The 21,638-nt window shown below is 39.4% G+C and overlaps 2 protein-coding genes and 1 long non-coding RNA gene across 3 annotated transcripts; 1 reads left to right on the forward strand and 2 right to left on the reverse strand.

The window, feature by feature from the left end:
- Positions 1 to 659: 659 nt before the first annotated feature.
- On the reverse strand, positions 660 to 7,837 carry LOC128246742 (uncharacterized). The gene is made up of 3 exons (XR_008263348.1): positions 7,605 to 7,837; positions 7,169 to 7,264; positions 660 to 701 (listed from the first exon to the last, which is right to left on the reverse strand). It is a non-coding gene; the product is annotated as an uncharacterized LOC128246742 (long non-coding RNA).
- Positions 786 to 3,158, forward strand: LOC128246735 (putative nuclease HARBI1). The gene is made up of 3 exons (XM_052965131.1): positions 786 to 1,521; positions 1,704 to 2,315; positions 2,408 to 3,158. The coding sequence occupies exons 1-3, from the start codon at positions 1,166 to 1,168 to the stop codon at positions 2,769 to 2,771; spliced, it is 1,332 nt and encodes a 443-aa protein (XP_052821091.1). The 5' UTR covers positions 786 to 1,165; the 3' UTR covers positions 2,772 to 3,158.
- LOC128246737 (uncharacterized) lies at positions 3,589 to 6,637 on the reverse strand. The gene is made up of 3 exons (XM_052965132.1): positions 5,833 to 6,637; positions 5,213 to 5,572; positions 3,589 to 4,836 (listed from the first exon to the last, which is right to left on the reverse strand). The coding sequence occupies exons 1-3, from the start codon at positions 6,022 to 6,024 to the stop codon at positions 4,084 to 4,086; spliced, it is 1,305 nt and encodes a 434-aa protein (XP_052821092.1). The 5' UTR covers positions 6,025 to 6,637; the 3' UTR covers positions 3,589 to 4,083.
- Positions 7,838 to 21,638: the final 13,801 nt, after the last annotated feature.

Consider the following 21,638-nt stretch of genomic DNA (forward strand, 5'->3'; position numbering starts at 1 on the left):
AGTTTATCAAAATGTTCAAGTTATTACAAAAACATGCCATAATACACACAGGCTGTTACTGTATAAATAAATAAAATAAGACTTGAAATAAAAGTTATTTCATTGAACAATACTTAAGGTAACGCTACTGCATTAAACATTAAGCGTTTTTAACATAATATTGTTTCGTTTTTTCATCCCGGTGTTCCAAGGATGCACTCAGATATTTGCGTCTTCCTCATTTCCCTCCCACCATCTCTGTCCGATGCTGTCTTCATCCAGGCAGCATTTTTCGCTCGCACCTCTGTTGTGAGAAACGACGGAATTTCACGACACCCTCTGGAATAATTGCATGTACTGTTAATACATAGGCAAGATAGGTCTTTTCCAGGATATGGGTATTTACATAATGAATTTTCAAGCTGGTATTCTTAATTTTAATTGGGTTTTTGTTAAATGTGAAATGTTTTTTTTTTGTGTTGTTTTATAAAATTTGCCTACATCCCTTCGCATATTTCTGGGGGGATTATATATTGAACTGTGCTTGAAACAAAGGTTAATAGCGGTATATACCTGTAGAGATGGTGCAACTGTTTGGGGATCTTATAGTAACTGTTGTGATGCCTGCAGAACAGTCCTAACATTGCCACTGTCACCTTCAAATGCCTTGGTGGTTTTGTCACTGACATTTATTCATCCTCATCTGATTAAACATGCTTCCTCTGAAATGCATCACATTTTGTTACAGTTACAAATGCATTAGTCGGTTATCCTGATCATTCTCCCCTTTAAGGTGGGTTCCCACTGCCGATCAGATCAACTCGATCATCCCGATCACCCAAATTCCCCGATCAGGCCCGACCATGCTCGACTAAAGGCGAATACACGACTTCTTCTCGACCTCTTGTCGATCACACACGATTTCCACACGATTATTCACGACTCCTTCACGACGTCAACCCGACCACCTTTCCGATTTCCGCTCGATCATCCCGACCTTTACACGATCCCTACACGATCTCAACTCGACCTACTGGATCTCTGCTCGATCGGTGTCAGATCTTTCCCCGACCCGATCGTCATAGTCGTACTCGAGTCGTAGAAGGTCGTGAACAGTCGTGTACCAAAACTTTTAGAATAAAAACTTCAAACAGTGTTGATCATTATCACTTCATCCTGAAACTTCATGGTATATGTTGTGTCCAGCATAGTATACATATTTATGGAGATTGAGCAGTTGCAGATGTGGGCCAGATGGTTAGAGCTCCAGAGAGACAGGGCCATTGCAGTGCTAGAGTTGGAACAAGAGGAAGAGGCTGAGGGTCGTAGGCATAGACGTAGGCGACAAATGCGCAGGAAAATATGGATGAAGCAGTGGCTTGCACGACGACCCCTGTATGGGCATTATGAGCAACTGCTACAGGAGCTAAACAGGGAAGACCCAAAAGGATACAAAAATTTCCTAAGGGTAGACGCTGATATGTTTGGGGAGCTTGTTGATCGCATATCACCCAGAATTCAGAAAAAGAACACCAACTTCAGGTAAATCATGGGTTTGATCCCCATCATTTTCACGTATTTCTGAAATAATTAGTCATCTAGTTACTTTTCCAACCAATTGACATCAACAGCTCTGTGCAATTGTCACTAATATTTAAGAAATTTTAATACGTTGTATAATAGCAGGCTAGTTATTACTTATCATTGTTCAATCTCTATTTCAGGGAAGCCCTGGAGCCTGGATTGAAGTTGGCGGTCACTCTTCGTCATCTCGCAACTGGAGCCTCGTATTCAGACTTGATGTACTCATTCCGAGTGGGAAGTAACACAATAAGTAAATTCGTCCCTGAAGTTTTGGATGCTATAATACAGGAGTACTCTGAAGAGGTTTTGCCAGACGTCGTCACTGCTGAACAATGGCAGCAGATTGCAGATGACTTCCGAACCAAGTGGAATTTTCCTCATGTCTGCGGGGCTCTTGATGGTAAGCACGTGAGGATAAAGAACCCGAAGAACTCTGGATCTCTGTTCTATAACTATAAAGGCTTCTTTTCCATAATACTACTCGCACTCGTAGACGCAAACTACAAATTCATCTGGGTAAGCGTTGGTGCTAATGGCAGTGCATCCGATGCCCAGCTATTCAATAACACTGAACTCAGAACCATGCTAGAAGAAAACAACCTTGGTTTGCCTGACCCTGATCCACTGCCTGGCGATGACATGAACACCCCATACTTCCTCATTGGAGATGACGCCTTCCCGTTGAGAACTTGGATGATGAAGCCATACTCCAGACGCAACTTGACCAACGAGGAGCGCATATTCAATTACAGGTTAGACAATCTTTTGAATTACTATTGGCAAAATAGCTATGCATTTAATCAGAAATTTGTTCTTATAAACCATCACCATCCTTTCATTTTAGGTTGTCCAGGGCTAGACGAGTGGTAGAAAACGCCTTCGGTCTTCTCGCTATGCGGTTTCAGTGCCTACTTGGCTGCTTGAACCAGATGCCCGAAACCGTTGACTTGATTATTCTTGCATGTGTCACACTGCATAACCTTATCAGCATACGGTACCCTGCCATTGCAAGACTGGCCGTCGACCAAGAGGACGAGCATAACCAATTAGTACCTGGTGAATGGCGCCAAGGAAGACAGTTGGCTGATTGTGATCGGACCCATGGAAGAAATGTGGTGACATCCGCTGGGGTCAGTCAGAGGAACTACATTAAACACTACTTCAACTCCCGAGCTGGTTCAGTTGAGTGGCAACAGAATATGATTTAGTGTGTTAGTTACTTTGGAAAGATATTTTGATGAAGTGTATAACCTATATGATGCGAGTATGCACAAGTTATGTAGTTATTAAAGTGATTTCCGATATGTTTAAGTATATTATAGTAAGTCATCTTCTATTTGGATATGATAGTTTCCATGATATGTTTGTTAATGGAGGAAATAAGCTTCAAGTATACATGTATATACAATAGAGTTGATTGTTTGTTTCTTGATTTTATGCCCTTTTTCGAAGTATTTCAATCATATCACGGTGGTGAGTTAACTTAGAACATGACCTAAGTCGGCAACAAGAAATAGCCACATACCAGTAATTTACAACTTTCATTTATAGTTCACCCTAGTTTCTGAGCCAATCACCGTCCAGAGATTTTTCAAATTTCTGCTCGAATATGTTCCATATAAGAACACTTCTGCACAAATAAGTTCGTATTATAACTAGGTCAGCAGACATGGCGCGCGCCAAATAGCAAGCCCAGCCTACTGTCTGGAACGACAGAAGTGTCGATTCAAAATGACGTCACTTCTGCTTTATCAAGCGGTAGTTACGTCATTTTGAATCGATAACGACTTATCCAAGTTACCGTTCAACCAATTGGCGCGCTGTATACGGATGGCGTGATTTTCCCCCGATCACATGACTTTAATTGAAGGCACAGGAATGATAGTGGGCGGGGTTAACTATAAGTCGGTCATAGTTCATATAATGGAAAAATAAACAAACTTAATACGGCGCTTCGCTTCGCTCGCTTGTATTAAATTTGGTTATTTTTCCATTATATGAACTATAACCTACACGTATAGGACAAGTTGCGGTAGCAGACATCTCTTCATAAGGTCGAACGTTTTAACTACCAGAACACAACGCTCACTTTTAATTGATTGATTAATTGTTTAGGGGCTGAAGAAAAATATTAAATTTTAGAATACATGTATTCTTAAGTAATTGCTACCAGCATGACCAGCCTTGTTTTGTTATAACAATACACATTTAAGTTCAACTTTTAATACTGACAGAAACCTACATAATAACAGGGTTATTTTGCCTTATGCCAAAAGTAAGCTAATTAAGTTTCTAAGTAAGATAAATTGCTATCCAAACAAATTTTACGAACAGTTTACATTGATTTACTTAAGAAGACTCAACAGTCAACAGTAATATTTATCAAGAATGAGGCTATTTAACCTTTATTCAAAGTAAAAACCAAAACGTCGAAAAACTAAATTCACAATGCACATAAACTTGAGTAAAATCACATCATCAAATCACTTGGCTGGTTCAACCATTTTCCAGTTACTTTGTTCAGTCCTTGGGTGCGTCATGCATCTCCTGGGTTAGGATGGGGGAACTATTTGGTGTCGAGACCATATCCATAGCCTGGCGGATGATAGATGCAGTCGTGGTTGGGGTTTCTATGGCGGGTGTAATGGACCTGTAAGCACATGTAGGCTGTTGCAAGATTGGCTGCACATTTGGTGGTTGCAGGTGAGTAAAACTTTTCAGCAGTGGTGTAAGATGGGCTGGTGGTGCAGATGCAGCTATATTGGTAGCTAGCTGAAAATCCTGCTGCATGTGATCCTGTTGCTGAAACTGATTCTGCTGCCATGCTGAGCCGAACGCCGCTGATATGGGAGCCTGTCTTCTGTATATAGATGATGTAGGAGCGGGAGGGACAGGCATGGCAAAAACTGGATCTGCTATCTGTTGACCTACATGCCCTGCTGCCTCTTGGGTGGCTAGTCGTCTCTTCTCCTCTTGGCTTTCCTCCGCAAGGTCCAGAGCCAGCCTTGTTGCACGTGTGACAAACACATTCATTCTCTGCTGGTCCATTTGGCGCATCAAATACACCAAAAACTGGCCAGTGTGTGCTGCTGGATCTTGCGCAACTGTGATGGCACCACGCACGGACTCCAACTCGGACGTCAATGAGGACAGTACACGCGCTGCTTTGGGACGGCAACCAGATACTGCTGATGTAGAGGGTGCTGACGAATCGGAGGCGGCGTCATCATCCTCTGTCTCCTCCAAGACAAGTTCCTTTCTCTTCTCCGCAAACTGCAAATATAGAAAGTACACAGAATAAATACAGACTTTTAAGAAGGTGCCCCGATGGCAGAGAGGTTAACGCCTTGGACTGCGAATCCTGTGTCATGTGTTGGCTTGAGTTTGAATCCCGGCTCTGAAATGAACTTTTCAGAAATGTTGTATGGTATTTCTCTTGCACAAGACTTAAAACATAGGTCCACATATGGCCTTGTATAATAGAGATATGGCCTTAGCTGTCGTTAAATCCGAGTCAAACTTAGGCAAAAAAACTGAACTCCCTTTTATACCATTAAAATTTAGAAATAATTTAATGCTTGATTACGTATATTTCTTTTAAGTGTATACACATGATTTATACAGGATTTTTATTACTACATGTACTTACTTTGGATCCCCTCTGAGTTCGCAGCTGTACCAGATAAGGGCGCAGGAATTCAAAGTTGTCCAAAATCCACTGTTGCCTTGCTGTGCGCTCTCCAGCACCAGATCCAGATTTGTTGGTAAGCTTAATTAGTTTCGAATACTGTGTTCTCATATTCGTGTACCAGATTGACGACAGGTCTCCAGGTTTGAGGCCCAACTCTGCCTCTTTCGCGGCCCATGTACTGTTCTTCTTCTCCTTATACTTGAATCCTGCGGATGATTTGTCGAAGAGGAACGAGTTCTCTCTTAACCACGCTACAAGGTCATCTTCTTCATCTTGCGTGAGTGTACGATGTAGTGTCTTCCGGGGCCTGATATCAGTCTGTAAACATTAAAAGTATACTTATGAATAACAAGGAAACTTCCAATTATGTTTGTTATTTTGCGCCTAAAATATTGCCGAAAAAAACATATACATGTAGAGTACTAATTGTAAAAATACATGACAAACATAGCAGTGTGTTATGATAAAATAAACAAATTATGCATTATATCCTTATAAACACTTGACACACAAAATATAAGTCTAATGACAGTTGTTTGTTCGTATTCGAAGGGAAAGCAAAATCAAAAGCTTAGTACCTCTATCTCAGGAGAAGTCGGACGTTCTTCTACTTGCTCTTTTCTGGTTTGCTCGGCAGAAGAGTCAGTAGGGGGTATAGGCGACTCATTACTCTCTTCCTGGGTGGGTTCCACGATTTCAGGCTGAGGCGCAGCAACTGCACATTTACTCGCAATTGTACTGCCTATCGGCCTTTTGCCTTTTCTCGGCATCTTTAGTTTGTAGTAGAAATGGCTTGGCTGAAGATGTTTTAACAGATATTGGTTTGCTAAAGATGTTATATCTTCAGCGTCCAAACAACTTATGAGACACTGGTCAGCACGCTTTTCTTGCTTTAGTCACGTGAGCTCGTGTATGGTCGAACAGTGATCGGGGTTTGATCGTGTGCGGTCGTGTGTGGTCGTGGAGTAGTCGGGTAGCAGTCTTGATAATCTGGACAAGAGATCGAACAGAGATCTACTTAATCGGGATGCGATCGTATATTACTCGAGTAGAAGTCGAGAAGATCGGTTACAGATCGGGTAAAAGATGTCAATCCGACCAAACAAGATCGCTACACGATTGTTTCTCGATTAACTCGATCTTCAACTCGATCAATACACGATCGCTTCCCGAGCTCTTCTCGACCGCTTGGCTACACGATCGCTACACGAATTTTTTTGACATGTCAAAAAAATTCGGGTAGAAAGCCCGAGCGATGCCGACCAAGGTAGACCTCCCCGACCACTCCCGATCAATCATGCCGACCTACCCAGACAAGTACCCGATCGCTTGATCGGGCTTGATCGAGTTGATCTGATCGGCAGTGGGAGCCCAGCTTTAGGTAATTTTAAAGGTTGTCATAGTCAACCTGCTTTTTCTTAAGTGTGAAATAGTCAAATACCCTAAATCACCTGCTTTTTATCAGTACTTTCGATCATAATTTATTAACAGATGTATCATAAATTAATTTGCTTCACAAAAAATATACATATGCATCCTGACAGACTGATTGTAACTAACATATTATGAACATGACCACGTTGAATATAAACGGCTATGCACTAGTCAATCGTAACCACGGCCCCCGAGATCCGGGGGAATACCGGGGATAGCCGGGGGAAAGGGCCGGATGACCGCGGTGGTTTTGTCATAGCGCCAAATTTAGCGGGGATTGGGCTTTATATAATAGAGTCTCGGGGGTGTGTGGGCGTTTGGCCGGGGTTTAACCATCAGTTCGTCACCGCAGGGCGGAGGGCGGGGATTTTACCCGGGGTTGGCTGGACCGATAGTCAAAGTCCCAGCTATTCCCTGGACCGGGGGGGGGGGGCGGGTTACAATTCACTGGTGCATTACAATTGGTACGCAAAGACATACCTCCCCTATGATTGCCTTTATTCCTCTATTTCAGTGTCTCAATTTGCAGTTGTGCGCTCTCTGCAACTTTGATCGATCTTTCCACAATATACGATACTGTAAATTACAATGTCTCAATTATGATTCATAATTGATAACAAAATGTTTCTTTTTAAATTTGTCTACAATGGAAGCAGATACATTAATCGTTCAAACCCAACCAAATCATCAATGTAATACTTTGCTTTTGTGTGCACATGCTACCTAAATTAATCAAACTCATAAAACAACAAAGAGAACTAGTCATGAAAATATGTTACACGAATTCCTTTTCAACATATTTACTCCAAATAAAAGTATTTATATCACTTTTGAGAATAAACCTATAGATTAACAGAATAGAACTATAATAATTCCTTATATTCATGCGTTCAACAACGATTCAAAGATTACTTACCATTGATTAATACCAAAAGTATGATTTGACTTGCATCATCTTTTTGAAATGGCACAAATACCGCAGTGAATATAAAACTAAATAATTTCGTTGATAAAAATCAAATCAACATGAACCGAATCTATTAATTACAGAATTAATTAAAAATAACCATATAAACTTAAATTGGTTTTATTATTTAATGATAATGAATTTAAATATTTATTAATCGCCAGGGGAATAAACTACTAGTGAAAGTTGCAACATATGCATTGCTCTCCCTTGAAGCAATACCGAGTATACATCGGGCCAATATCGGACATATTTATAAAATGGTTCTTGTCCATAAAAAAAACAAAAGCTGTTGTTTATGTTATTGCCCCCCCCCTCGGGTTAAAAACTGATAAAATAAAGAAACTTAACGGATAACAGACAACAACGGCACCATTATGGTTAAACATTCGAATTTAAATCATATAGTATTATTACAAATACAATGTTTCAGTCAATATGGCCATATCGGGCCGATATCGGCAAACACTGGCCGATATTCAGCCGACATCGGCCCGATATTGTCATGTTTGCTCGGGAGCTAGTTGAGTGAAATATCTGCATCATCAGATTTTCGGAGCACATATGCATAGATCTATATCCTAATATTGACACATACTTTGGATTTATAACTTCAGAATAATGTATTAAATTATCATTACTTAACTATAGTTTAAAATAGTCAGAAATGGAAATAAAAAGGATATTAAACATTTCCCCCCTTGGACCATCTCGCTACAGAAGATGCACATGCGCTCATGTCTCTGTAAAACAGTATAAATATTACATACAATATATCCTTTTCAGTAATTATTTCCAATATATCCTTTTCAGTAATTATTTCCAATAGGTATCATCAAATGATACATTGTCTAGATTGTAATTGTTTGTATGTGATGTCTTATTTAAAGGCACTTCAAAGATATTGTCCTGGCCGGCATGAACCACAGGTGCGACACTGTCTTCAATTGTCTTAGAATCAGGTGTCCTCCCTCCTGTCCCCTCTTCCTCTTTCCAAATTCATTTACAAAACAACTTGGGCGCATCCCTGAAAACATTAGGTATAACAGGGAACCTCTGGTCTATCAGAATGACATGCATCTGAAGTTGAAGTTTCCTCAATTCTCAACTTCAAAACAAGTATAAACAAAGGGTAGTCAATATCTGTAAACATTATTTGACCTCATTGACTTGCTTATACTGCTTTAAATTGGCAATTATCATCCTCTTTCTTCCACGCCTTCAACACACTTTAAGACAGGTCTTCTGGTCCTCTTCCCTGCCTGGTCCTTGTCGCTCAAAAGCTCTACAGAGTTTTTGTTATATGTTTTTGTTCGTCAGTGATCATTGCGACGTCAAACCATCTGAAGAATATTCAAGGCAGATGTGACGTAACTTTTTGGAAGTACAGAGTTTATGTCCAATGTACGCATGCCTTTTCATGAAGGCCTCGTTAAGATTAGTGTAAATTTACGTTCCAACACATTAATTTAATGGCACAACAGAATTACAGATAATCGTGAGTGCACAATATACATGAACTATTTCGTCTGTCTGGATGTAGTCATGAAGAACGTTTGATGACAGGATACATTTTGTCGAACCAGTCAAATTACGATTTCCACATGAATTCGGCTGTTAGCAATCCTTCGTGTTATAATCCAAGGCACCAAGTTGGACTTTTCCTTTGGTAAATGTTGGTATGTTAACTTGAGCACATATTGTTCCCACACTTTCTTGAATGTCGAAGCCCCGATCAGCCAAAAGAGGTCCCCGGAAACAAGTTGCAAGTATGCCAGTTTACAGTTATTATTATATCACTTGCTCACCCGCCATAAACATTTAAAATGACTGAATGACACCATGAAGCGCTAATCATATCAAGCTCTTTGCAGCTTGGCTGTGTTTGTAATAGGAACAGGTTTCAGCATGTTTTTTGAGATTTGAAGGTCTTACCATTAACACTTCAAAGCACTCAAATTATCACAGGTATTTTTGCTCCTGTGAATTTAAGTTCATTGCTCATTGGCATTGCTGTTTTTTGTCCGGCCAGTGGATTAGTGGTTCAAGGGCAATATTCAGGACATCAATTACTGATTGTAAGACATGAGACAGTTGAGTCTGATACACCATACCATATCGCAATATCATGATTTGAAGCGTTCAGTCGAAGTTTCATTAATACTTTTTTAAGCTGCTGAAATTTGTTAAGTGCAATTTTGCGAGTCAATGTAATGTCTTGCTCTTCACAATAATTGACATTTATTGTAAACTTCACGTATCTTATTCCTGCATTGGGTTCAAATGCGGTAGCTCAGTTTTCGTTAGGGTGTACCGTAAAGGTTAACGTACTGTTCTCCTTTCATATAATTTGCAAAAGAAACGGTCTTGTTAAAGTGCATAATTAACCTCATCATCGATACGAAGATCGGCTACGGCTTCATCCAATATATAACTCACCTTGCACATTTTATTGGAAATAAGACTGATTTTTGTTACTGGTTAATTGGAAATCCAAGAATTGCTGTTCCCTAGCCGTAGAGGCCAACCAGTCCTCCTCATGGCCCCTAGCTAGTTCAACCTGACCCCGAAGAGCTAATATGGCCCGATTGTGGTCCCTGCTGAATGTAAGCTGTACGGCTTAATTCACAGGATGAAGGTTCTTGCCCTTTCCAAGCTTGTCATACTCGGTTCAAATTACGAGTTTTATTATGTCTCCCCCTCTCTGGGGGAGACATATTGTTTTTGCCCTGTCCGGTAGTCCGTCAGTCCGTCCGTACGTCACACTTCGTTTCCGATCGATAACTGGAAAACCGCATGACCTAGGATCACCAAACTTGGTAGGGAGGTTGATCGTGAGGTGTAGAGGATCCCTATTGTTTTTGGGGTCACTAGGTCAAAGGTCAAGGTCGCGGCGACCCCCAATATAAAAAACATTTCTGCTCAAAATCTTGAGAACGGTTTGACCTAGGTTCACCAAACTTGGTAGGGAGGTTGGTCATGAGGTGTAGAAGATCCCTATTGTTTTTGGGGTCACTAGGTCAAAGGTCAAGGTCGCGGCGACCCCCAATGTTAAAAACATTTCCGCTCAATATCTTGAGAATGGTTTGACCTAGGTTCACCAAACTTGGTAGGGAGGTTGATCATGAGGTTTAGAAAACTCCTATATTTTGGGGGGTCACAAGGTCAAAGGTCAACGTCGCTGTGACCTCTAATGTAAAAAAAATATTTCCGTGCAATAACAGGAGAATGCTTTGATCTAGGTTCACCAAACTTTGAAGTGAGGTTGGTCATGATGTCTAGATGATCCCAATTGTTTTGGGGGTAACAAGGTCAATAGTCAAGGTCGTGGTGACCTTCCATGTAAAAATCATTTGCGTGTAATATCTTTCACATATGTTTACCAAAAATTGTAGAGATGTTACTCGGGTGTACAAGACCCGCATTGTTTTTGAGGTCACTATGTCAGAGGTGAAGGTCACAGACACCTGAACATAAGAAAAGGTTTCCGATCAATAAGTGGAGTTCCTATTGCCTTTGAGTCTTGAACTTTTGCATGCTGGTAGGTCTTCTTGGGCAGATGATCCGTATTGATTTTGGGGTCACTGGGTCCAAAAAGAGAGTGATGATGAAAAACGGTTTCCAATCAATAACTTAAGTTCTGCTTTACCTGGAGTCTCCAAACTTTGCATGCTTGTAAGGGTCATGCAGTAGTTGGGGTCACTGGGTCAAAGGTCAAGTCCACAAGGGCTTGAAGATGAAAACCGTTTCCGATCAATAACTGGCGTCTCATTCCAACTTTCGTGCATTTTGTTTATTTTGTTTTTTGTCCATAAAAGACCTGCCGTTTTTTCCCTGAGAAACAGCAGCACTTGAAGGCCTTTGCATTTTTATGGTAAGTGTCTGTTTACTAAGCCTTCGGGGGAGACATGCGCTTTTCTCAAAAGCCCATTCTAGTTTTTAGTGAAATCTATTGAGGCAAATATGTCACTTGACTCCGCCTCAACAGTACCTCCAAGATTTATCTGGTAATGTAACCTGAACCTGCCCTTATCGCCACAATGCTTTTGGCTAATTTATGCCTAACGCGGGATAAGGACCAAGTCCTCGACTGAAACAAAATTTATTGTTATAGTCTTGACAGGGCAACTAACAATTTCAGACAATTCCCCATCACCATTGTCCTAAATGTCTGACATTTTGCTATTTTAAAAAGTAACCACCGAACAAAAAGCCAGACGGCTGAAATATCAGTGGAAACAAGAATGCCGTCCACCCCCCTTTCCAACAAAATCGAAGGATGCATAAAAAGCCCAAACATGTGTTAGCCAGAATAGCTGAACACGTTTTCGAGCGAAACAGTTTTGCAGCGGGTCTTTTTCAAACATCACTACCACCATTGTGGTAACTCTGGGCTTATTATGCCCCCCTTCGAAGATGGTCCCTATTGATTTAAGGGGTCATTGGGCCAAAGGTCAAGGTCACAGTGACCTGGAATGGTAAAAGGTTATCCGAGTGATAACTTGACAATGGCTGCACCCATGGCCCTCAAACTTGATTTGGAGGTTGAGCCTAGCCAGAAGATTGTCCTTATTAATTTTAGGGGTCATTTGGCCAAAGGTCAAGGTCACAGTGACCTTGAATGATAAAAGGTTGTCCAAGTGATAACTCAACAATGCCTGCACCCATGGCCTTCAAACTTGACTTGGAGTTGCATCTGACTTGTAGATAACCCCTTATGATTTAAGGGGTCAAAGGTCAAGGTCACAGTGACTTTGAACGAAAAAAAACTTGTCTTGTGATAACTTGACAATGCCTGCACCCATGGCCCTCAAACTTGACATTTAGGTTTCTGGTGACCAGCTGATGACTCTGGATTTTGAGTTCATAGAGTCAAACATGACGGTCATAACACACTTTATCCTCACACTTTAATGGTCATAATGTTAAAACAGCAACAAATCAGCTGTCATTTCGTTCCATGCATATTTCATTCAATTGTCCCTGACAACATGGCGCTCAGGGGGGGGGGGGGCATAATGTTTGACAAACATCTCTTGTTGCAATTAGGGTCATTTAGGAAAGTTACCCATGTCTGTAAGTGTAAGTCGTTGACCAGGCCAGTGCAAATTTCAGAATCCCGATATTAGAACACATCCGTGCCAGGAAATCGTCTGACCCCGCTTTTGGGTCCAGAAACTAAGCTTACTCACCAGTCACGTGACTGGCCAGACAAAACGTTCCAATTATTAACGATTAATACCACAAGTTCAAAGAAAAAGATACAATAATACACAAGTAAACAATAATACACAAGTAATAATCCTAAATGCCCAATGCACATGCCTAAATAATAGGGATGCAAACGAATATTCGAATATTCGATCAAACGTTTGGTATTCGAATGTCAAAATCGGTATTCGAATATTCGGAAAAAAAAATCAATAAAGAGAACAAAACACATTTTGCCTTCATCACTGATGTTGTTTATAAAGCTCGTTTATCTTGTTTTTACAACGATTGGCCCCTAATCCCAGAGGTGTGAATGTGATGACTAGACACGCGACATGTGTCATTTAGGGACATTTCGTCGGGTACTATAAAAAGTCCCCCTACTTTTACAATAACTGGCTAGGGATCGGCTTTAACACCAATGTATTGTCTTGGCTGCAAATTATGCTGTGCAAAATAGCGCAAAACGAGGTGATGATATAAATGCCACAATAATGTAATATTGTGCTCAATAATGTTGTTGCATATATGTGCTTTAAACTGTTTTCATCTTTCAATACAATTTTCGTGCTTTGAAATGGATTTTTGAATATAATTCCTCTATTGTTGTACAATAAATAAGTCCAATCCACTTATGTTTTCGTTTTACTATTTTACTAGTTCCCGAGCTGGTTTGAGTTTTCCATAGTTATATTTAGTCAGTTTAGAGGTCAGTCTCAGAACGAGGCTGATCATCCTACGGAAAGACCTTCCATTGGCGCAAAACACTGTTTTACTAGGAATCCATCTAATTTCACATTGTTTACAAAAGGCAGCGGAATTGAATTATTCGATTTTGTTGTTTATAATGTTTATAATGTATTGCTTTTTACTTCCTGAAAATGGAGAATTTCAAAGGCTCATTTGGGGAAATCAGGGTCCGCCGCGCGTACTGGATACGACAAAATAGGGTTTAAATGCCCCGGCTATTACTTAAGCGAATAATAATAGTAGTATACTACATCTTCTAAAATATGTATTACGCTAATCGAATATTCGAATATTCGATCGAAAGAATTACCGAATATTCGAATATCTGTTTTGCCATTCGTTTGCATCTCTACTAAATAATCATCCTAACATAACAACCTACAACAAAAACTAGGTACTGTACGGCTCTTACCATTTTACATGTAAAATAAGATCTTGCTTACAATAGAAACAACATCCTATAACGTGGTATTGCAGAGAGACTAAAACAAAATAAAAAATAATAATAAAAAAAACAATATTCCTGGTAAACCTTCAAGAAATATTATGTTTATGAGAAATGATAGAACTTGTTTTTACACATACAGCAATTTTCACCCTCGTCACTATTAAATGTAATATTTATGCCCCCTTTTGAAAAAAGTGGGGTATATTTACTTTAAATTTAAAGTTTACAGTTTTTTAAATGAAGTCATAGAATATTAGTGATATACATAGTTTATGTTTGGATATTATTGTTGCCATTCAATTTTAATACATGTTTATTCTTTGTATTTAGGTGATTGTTAGTGATGTTATTCTGTTATGTTAAGAAATAATGTGTATACTTGGATGATGCCATTTTTGCTGTATAATTATTTGTATGTCATATTTGCTATGAAATTTGACTGATTTCATATTTGCTGGATGTTTATTTTAATGTCAAATATAGTGCACATACCACATCTAATATTTGTTTTGTTACTATTATTATGTCGTATTTGCTGTATGATTATAATGCCTCTCATATTGACTTTATATTTTTATAATGTTATATGTGAATGTATTTGCTGTATGATTTTTATGATGTCATTTTACTGTATAATTCTGATAGTGTCATATTAACTGTATGATTTTACAATGTCATATCTAAGTATGATTATTATAATTTTAAATTTGCTCTATAAGAATTCCTATGGCATATTTGCTGCAAAAATATTGTAATATCACATGTACTGGATGATTAAATAATCAGTGTTTAGTGTTTCTTCAGTCTCATAACCCTATGTATATATTCATAGACCGAATTGTAAATATTGGATGTGGAGAATGGATTTTAAACATTATTTGAAACAGCAGAACATCCTCAAAATACTTCCATAAACAAATAGTGCACATCCAGATCTAACAGCTCCTACGAGCTGTCCGATTAGGGTCTACTCAATTTTGAAAAAGTGTCAAAACAGGGTCTACTCAGTTTGAAAACACGTTTCTCTGAGGGAAAGGATTCATAAAATGTGAAACAAAACACTGTACAACTGTAACTCGGGACTTACCAGGCACGGACAAGCTTTCATACCACAGTTAGAAAGTAGGAAGTCACCAACTTTATACCTAAACAATTCAGATCAAATTAACTTGCTCACTTGCTTCATTGAAATGCAAGAATGCAGACCACAAAACTGATTTTCACAAAAAAAATAACAGCTAATAACTAAATTGAGAACTAATCTGGAATCTCATAATTGATAAGGTTTTCCGGGGTGGCAAAATTAAGTGTCCGTATTGTCAGGAAGCCTGAATGACGAGTGCAATTTTGCAGAAATTTACTAGATGTTCTATAGAATTGTCATACGTACAAGTGCAAATTAGCATTTGCCAAAAAATGACATGTAATTCAAAATTAAATTTCGCCAACCCACATTTAACAGCTTATTTAGCAATTGCTCAGCTTGTACACTGTAAGCGACCGGTTAACTTAACCAGCTTTCCTGGGTATTTAACCAATTCACTGCCTTGCAACGAGTGTCCTGCCATAAGCAAACACCTTGGATCTGAATAAGACGCCAAGTAACTCGGCGTCTCATTCGGATCCAAGCTGTTTGACACTCTGCAAATGGTCAAGCTAGAGGTTGTCTGAATGCTGTGGTTCAGTCTAAAGTGAAAGTAATGTGCATGCGCAAATATGGCCCGACAGTGAAGAGTTTAACTGTACTAACCAATTTATCCACAAGTAATGAACCCCATGAACAATGTATTGTTTTTGCATACATGTATGTTCAACATAAAGCTATGATTATGACTAAAAAAACCTTCAAGTTTACTAACAATGGTTGTGTTTTGACTTACTTTGTACTATCTTCTGACAATGGCAGTCCATCAACTGTTTGTTTATCATCACCATTGCCCGTATGTTCATCCATGACTGTCTGATCATCACATGGCTGTAAATTTTATGTTTTAAATGCGTGATTTTATGTATATTTTTACGGAAAAAGTTATTTTGAAAATGATTGATTTCGCTAAAAGTGTGCCTTGTTTACTAACAGTTAACCGTTATTTTAATTATCTACCAGAACACGACAACCTGTTCTGTGAATCAAATCCACTGCAAAATTGTACATGAAATGTTTTAAATTATAATAATAATGCTTTATTTTAAATTTACTGAATTGCAATTTGCCAATGCTCATTAAAGTATCCTCATATTGACACTTAATTCATGTCTTTACTACATACATGTATAAAATTAGTGGCAAGCATTTCTATATCACAGGTCAAGATGCTGAATAAATAAAAGGGAAAGAGCCTTACATCTGATACTGGACCAGGCTTCTCCAGGTCAGGTTGCATGGGGATTTGCTGCTCCAGGTCTAGCTGCTTGGGGGATGGTTGCTCTAGGTCTGGCTGCATGGGCAAAGGTTGCACCAGGTCTTGTTGCTTGGCAACTGGCTTTTCCAGGGCATGCTTCATTGGGAATGGTTGCTCCTTTGCGTGTGGCAACGGTGCTTGTTCCATTGTAGGCATCTGTAAAAAAATAGTATGAAGCTGTACCGAATTACAATATTACCTTCTCTAAGAAGCTTCTTGCTGAATTTGCAATATGAAATTGCTCACTGAAATATTTTCACGTTAACACTTTCTCTAGTACTTAATACCACGTTAAACAGAGCTTGCGAACAAACCTTGCCACTGGAACGGGCTTATCCAAGTCTGGCTGCTCGGAGAATGGTCGCACCAGCTCTGGTTGCTTTGGGGATGGTTGCTTCAGGTCTTGCTGCTTGTGGATTGGCTGCTCCAGGTCTTGGTGCCCTTGAGAAAGTGATGACGGTGCTTGTTTCATTGTAGGTGACTGAAAAATCATACATGATATTGTTGTAAAAGATCACCTATAATATACGATTGCCTGATTTAAGAAGCTTGATGCTGATTTCGTAAATACAATGCTTACATTCTTGTACTCATTGCTTGTACCTTGATGAACAATTGCACATTGGCCACATGCCAATGACGAATTTTTTACAGTAAATTTACTAAAATATATATAGGATCTGTCACGAGTTGCCCTTTGAGATAAACTTTTCTGAAAAGAGTCTAGAAAAACACTTTCTCTAGTACTTAATACCACGTTAAACAGAGCTTGCGAACAAACCTTGCCACTGGAACGGGCTTATCCAAGTCTGGCTGCTCGGAGAATGGTCGCACCAGCTCTGGTTGCTTTGGGGATGGTTGCTTCAGGTCTTGCTGCTTGTGGATTGGCTGCTCCAGGTCTTGGTGCCCTTGAGAAAGTGATGACGGTGCTTGTTTCATTGTAGGTGACTGAAAAATCATACATGATATTGTTGTAAAAGATCACCTATAATATACGATTGCCTGATTTAAGAAGCTTGATGCTGATTTCGTAAATAAAATGCTTACATTCTTGTACTCATTGCTTGTACCTTGATGAACAATTGCACATTGGCCACATGCCAATGACGAATTTTTTACAGTAAATTTACTAAAATATATATAGGATCTGTCACGAGTTGCCCTTTGAGATAAACTTTTCTGAAAAGAGTCTAGAAAAAAAGTTAATTTAGCGAGCCTTTGGCGAGCTTAATACCTTTTTTTTCTAGACGAGTTTCAGAAAGGTTTATCTCAAAGGACAACGGGTGTCAGATTCTTTTTATCACATATAACTAAAACGCTGCTTTTGTTTGTGTTTTACCCAAGAATTGTATGTAACGCGCTTGAATTGAGCGATCGGAATGCTTCGGTGTTGTTCGCTACACCCTTTACGTGACGTCATATCTTATCTTACACATGTTACAGATAAGAAAATACTAACGCGTTATACTAACTCGGATACAAGCACTGTTATGTGATAAAAGCTAATAAGGAACAGTAATATATATATATATGCAAGTCTACAAGCAAGAAGAAGTCTCACCTCTGTATTTAAATCATTAATGATGTCATTAATGAAACTGGTGTTGCAGAACATCACTATCCTCCATAAAAGCAATTGGAGACAGCTCTCGCATTTCCTGTCCAACAGATGCCAACTCTTTCTTTTCATCTGGAAACATTCTGAGGAGTGTTACGAAATGGTTTGGGTGCCACTCCTCAGGTGGTTTGTTTCCGTGAATATTACTCCACATGATGTAGACTTTGTTTTTTTTCAGTTCCACTTTCTCAAATGGCACAAAAGTCCTGTTAAGGTCATTCCTCACTGTTTGACCTCCATATCTAGGGTACACAGACACAACATCCGTCTGAATGATGTTAGATAAGGCTGCCACTTGCCAAATGCCCATGTACGTCCCACTGCGACAAAGTCTGAGCACCTCCGCCTGAATTACCCTCTGTATTGCAAGATATGTCAGTTTTCCCCCAAGAATTGTTCTGAAAACATAGCAAACTGTCTGGCAAAATTCTTTCTTCCAAGACTGACATTACTTCCTTCTTCCAAGAATTTGTCGTCCAGATACTTTGCTTCATTAACAACCAACTCCATAATTATTCTGGCTCTTATGTCAAGATGCTTTTCCTCATCACCATAAATAAGAACACTACCACACCGTGGCAAACAATTGCCATCGCCATAGATGTTAGTCGGTAACAGTCCCATGCATTCAACTTCATCAGTTAACAGTTTTACAGCAGAATTATCCACTACCCTCTTGTGTGTAACAAAAGTAACCTCTGGTAAACTTGGCAGAGGAGGCAGTACTGTGTCAAGAGTAGCTTGTTGAACTTCTTTGTATGTTTGACATTGCATCAGCCTTTCCCAAAACACAATGCTGTCTGAAATTGTATTTGTCAAAGGTGTCGAGTCAGCTGGTTGTATAGCTTGCCTAGTTTCAGACTCTGGAGTTGTCACTGTTGCTGGTGGGCTGTTGTTACCCGACTTCATGGGAGTTTGTGTCTGCTGCAGTTTATCAACACGTATGTTGGTTGGTTTAGGTTCCTGTGTATTCTGCATTTACACATTCCCCTGTCTGGTTATTTCTGCATAATGAGCAGTAACATGTAAGTTTCTTAACTAACAGTTTATAAGGTGATCCAGGAACATTTGATACATGATGAAGTTTTCTGCTACCTTGCAGAGTTTGGACATCTGTATGCTTGTTTTCTCTTTTTATGTCTCCTTTCTTCACAAGAAAGAACCTCCGTTTTGATCCAGGTTCCTCCAAGCACAGATTGCTCTCTGAACACCATGTAAACATATCTTCTGCATTGGAAATTATCACCTTTCTTCCAAGCAAGGCAATGTCTACAGCTCTATTTATGCATTCTACTTCACCATCACATTCTGACTTTCCGTGGTCAGAACCAAAGAAGTTCCATTCAATATGTACATCTTTCAGGCTCAAATATGCAAAGGAGCCTTTTCCCTTGTATTGAGCGGCACAACCATCTGAGAAAACGACCACTTTCTTAAATGGTATCTCTGCTTCTTTCAGGTAGTCCAAGGTTTGTTCCAGAAAATGGTTCACAGCGTGGTGGTTATGTGAGTGGTCGTCACTCAGAAAAACAAGGGATTCCCTCACGGTTAACTGAGGAACATCAGGCGAATGGTAAAATACCACAACAGGGTGAATAGTTACTTGTTGTATTGTATAATACACCGATTTAGGTTCATCTTGAAATCGTATTGATCTGTTTTTCCCAAAGTCCATTACAAGAACTACACAGTCTGTTGGCAAATTTGTTTTCATTTCATGAAACTGCCTCTGCTGCCACTGTCCAGTAAAAAGATGCTCTGCAAAAGTAGTGCCTTGTACTGGTTTCATCACGTCGGTGAGAAGTTCTTCCATCATTGTTGGAACAGTACTGCTCTTGGTTTTCAGGAACTTCCGTGCTTTTCCGTCTTCCACAACTCTCTCCCAGTGATTCCAGGTTAATAATGTTTCATTCTTTTGAATTTCTTCATTTCCAAAGTAAGCAAGCAATCTTTTCTTTGTATCACCACATTTGGAACACTTCTTAAAAATGCAGTTATACGAATGGAAACGTTGCGCATCATTTCGTGGACACATTACAATGTCAAGCAATTCATTGAAATCTTTGATGTTCGAGACCTTGGTCACAGCTTTCAGTTTGTACGAAATATTCTGGCAAACGGTGCAAACACAAAAATTCCAGTGTTTTGTTGTAAGAAGTCTAACATTTTTCGGTCTTAGCGTTGTGAACTTTGTGAAACCTATCTTGCACTCCTTGTAGACCTGCTTAAACATTGCGAATGCAACTGCAAGTGTAACTTGCATTAGATATCCTGGCCCATGCTTGTTCGCGTATCGCTTTTGTGGTAGAGGTGTTGATATGTCTGGACGAAAATAGAAGTTTCTAGCTAAACATTCTGTCTGAGGTGAAACTCTATACCACTTTGGGTACTTTACGCCTAGTTTACCTGTAACTCTTGTAGTGTTGCTCCTTTCTTTCTGTTGAACTCCAATTTCAATTGCATCCCCCTGTTTTGGAGAACTAGCAACTTGTTGATTTTGTAAACATGTATATGTCACTTTTTCTGAGAGTTCTTTAGTTTTGTCAATTTTCCTAACTTTTGGACTGATCTCCATCAAGTCTTCTGTGGATTGTCTTTTTCTTGGTGTTGAATTCTGTACAAGGTTCTTCATGACACAAGCAAATTTGTCTGGACTTTGTGGCAGTACCTTTCTGGCTTTCGTTGTCACATTGTATAGTGTCTTCTTTGACCTGAACCCACTTTCAGACTGTGGTGATGTCTGTGAATATTTTCGCTGTGATTTTTCCTGCTTTCGTTCTCTGTCTTTCCGTCTTACCTAGACCTTTTTATGGGATGACATGTTTTGTCTGTACTTTTGTTTTGATTCTCGCCATTGTTTTATAAGGCTTTCTGACTCTGCCCTTGTTCTTGGTTTTGACTTCTCCTTCACAACTGATGAAGTCGTTGGTTCCTGAGTCTTGGCTGCTTCTTTCTGTCTTTCTCTGAATTTCTGTTGCCTTAATTTGGCCTTTTCTCTCATTTTTCTCATTTTCTCTGGATCATTTTTAATGTGCTGTCTGTAATCCTTACTTCTTTCCTTCTGCTTCTCTAAATACTGATTATATCTGTTTCTGTTGTTCGCTTTCAGATTCTGTCTATATAAAGTAGTGGGATCCTGCCTGTCCAGGGTAGTGGGATCCTGCCTGTCCAGGATAGTGGGATCCTGCATGTCCAGGGTAGTGGGATCCTTTAAATAAACCAAACACAAAGATATAATTATTCATGTTCTTTCAATGACATCTCAGACCAATATGGCTTCTGGCATGCCACATGTATGGGGATAAGTAACGCTGCAGCGCTTCATTAAATTGATCGTAATGAGGTTCTCAACGCAAATAACCTTCAAACACAGTTGCAGATTCCAACTATAGATATTTGTAAAGGTCAGGGGTTGGGGGCAGCTTGTCAGAATCATAAATCTAGTAGAAAAATATAGGGGAAGTGGGGATGGCAGAAGATCAATCAATGTAATCAACATCTTAAGTTTTTAGTTTTTAAAATTCAGCAACATTCTGTCCATATATAACATTCAT

Source organism: Mya arenaria, chromosome 9 (assembly GCF_026914265.1).
Source record: "Mya arenaria isolate MELC-2E11 chromosome 9, ASM2691426v1".
NCBI lineage: Eukaryota > Metazoa > Mollusca > Bivalvia > Myida > Myidae > Mya > Mya arenaria.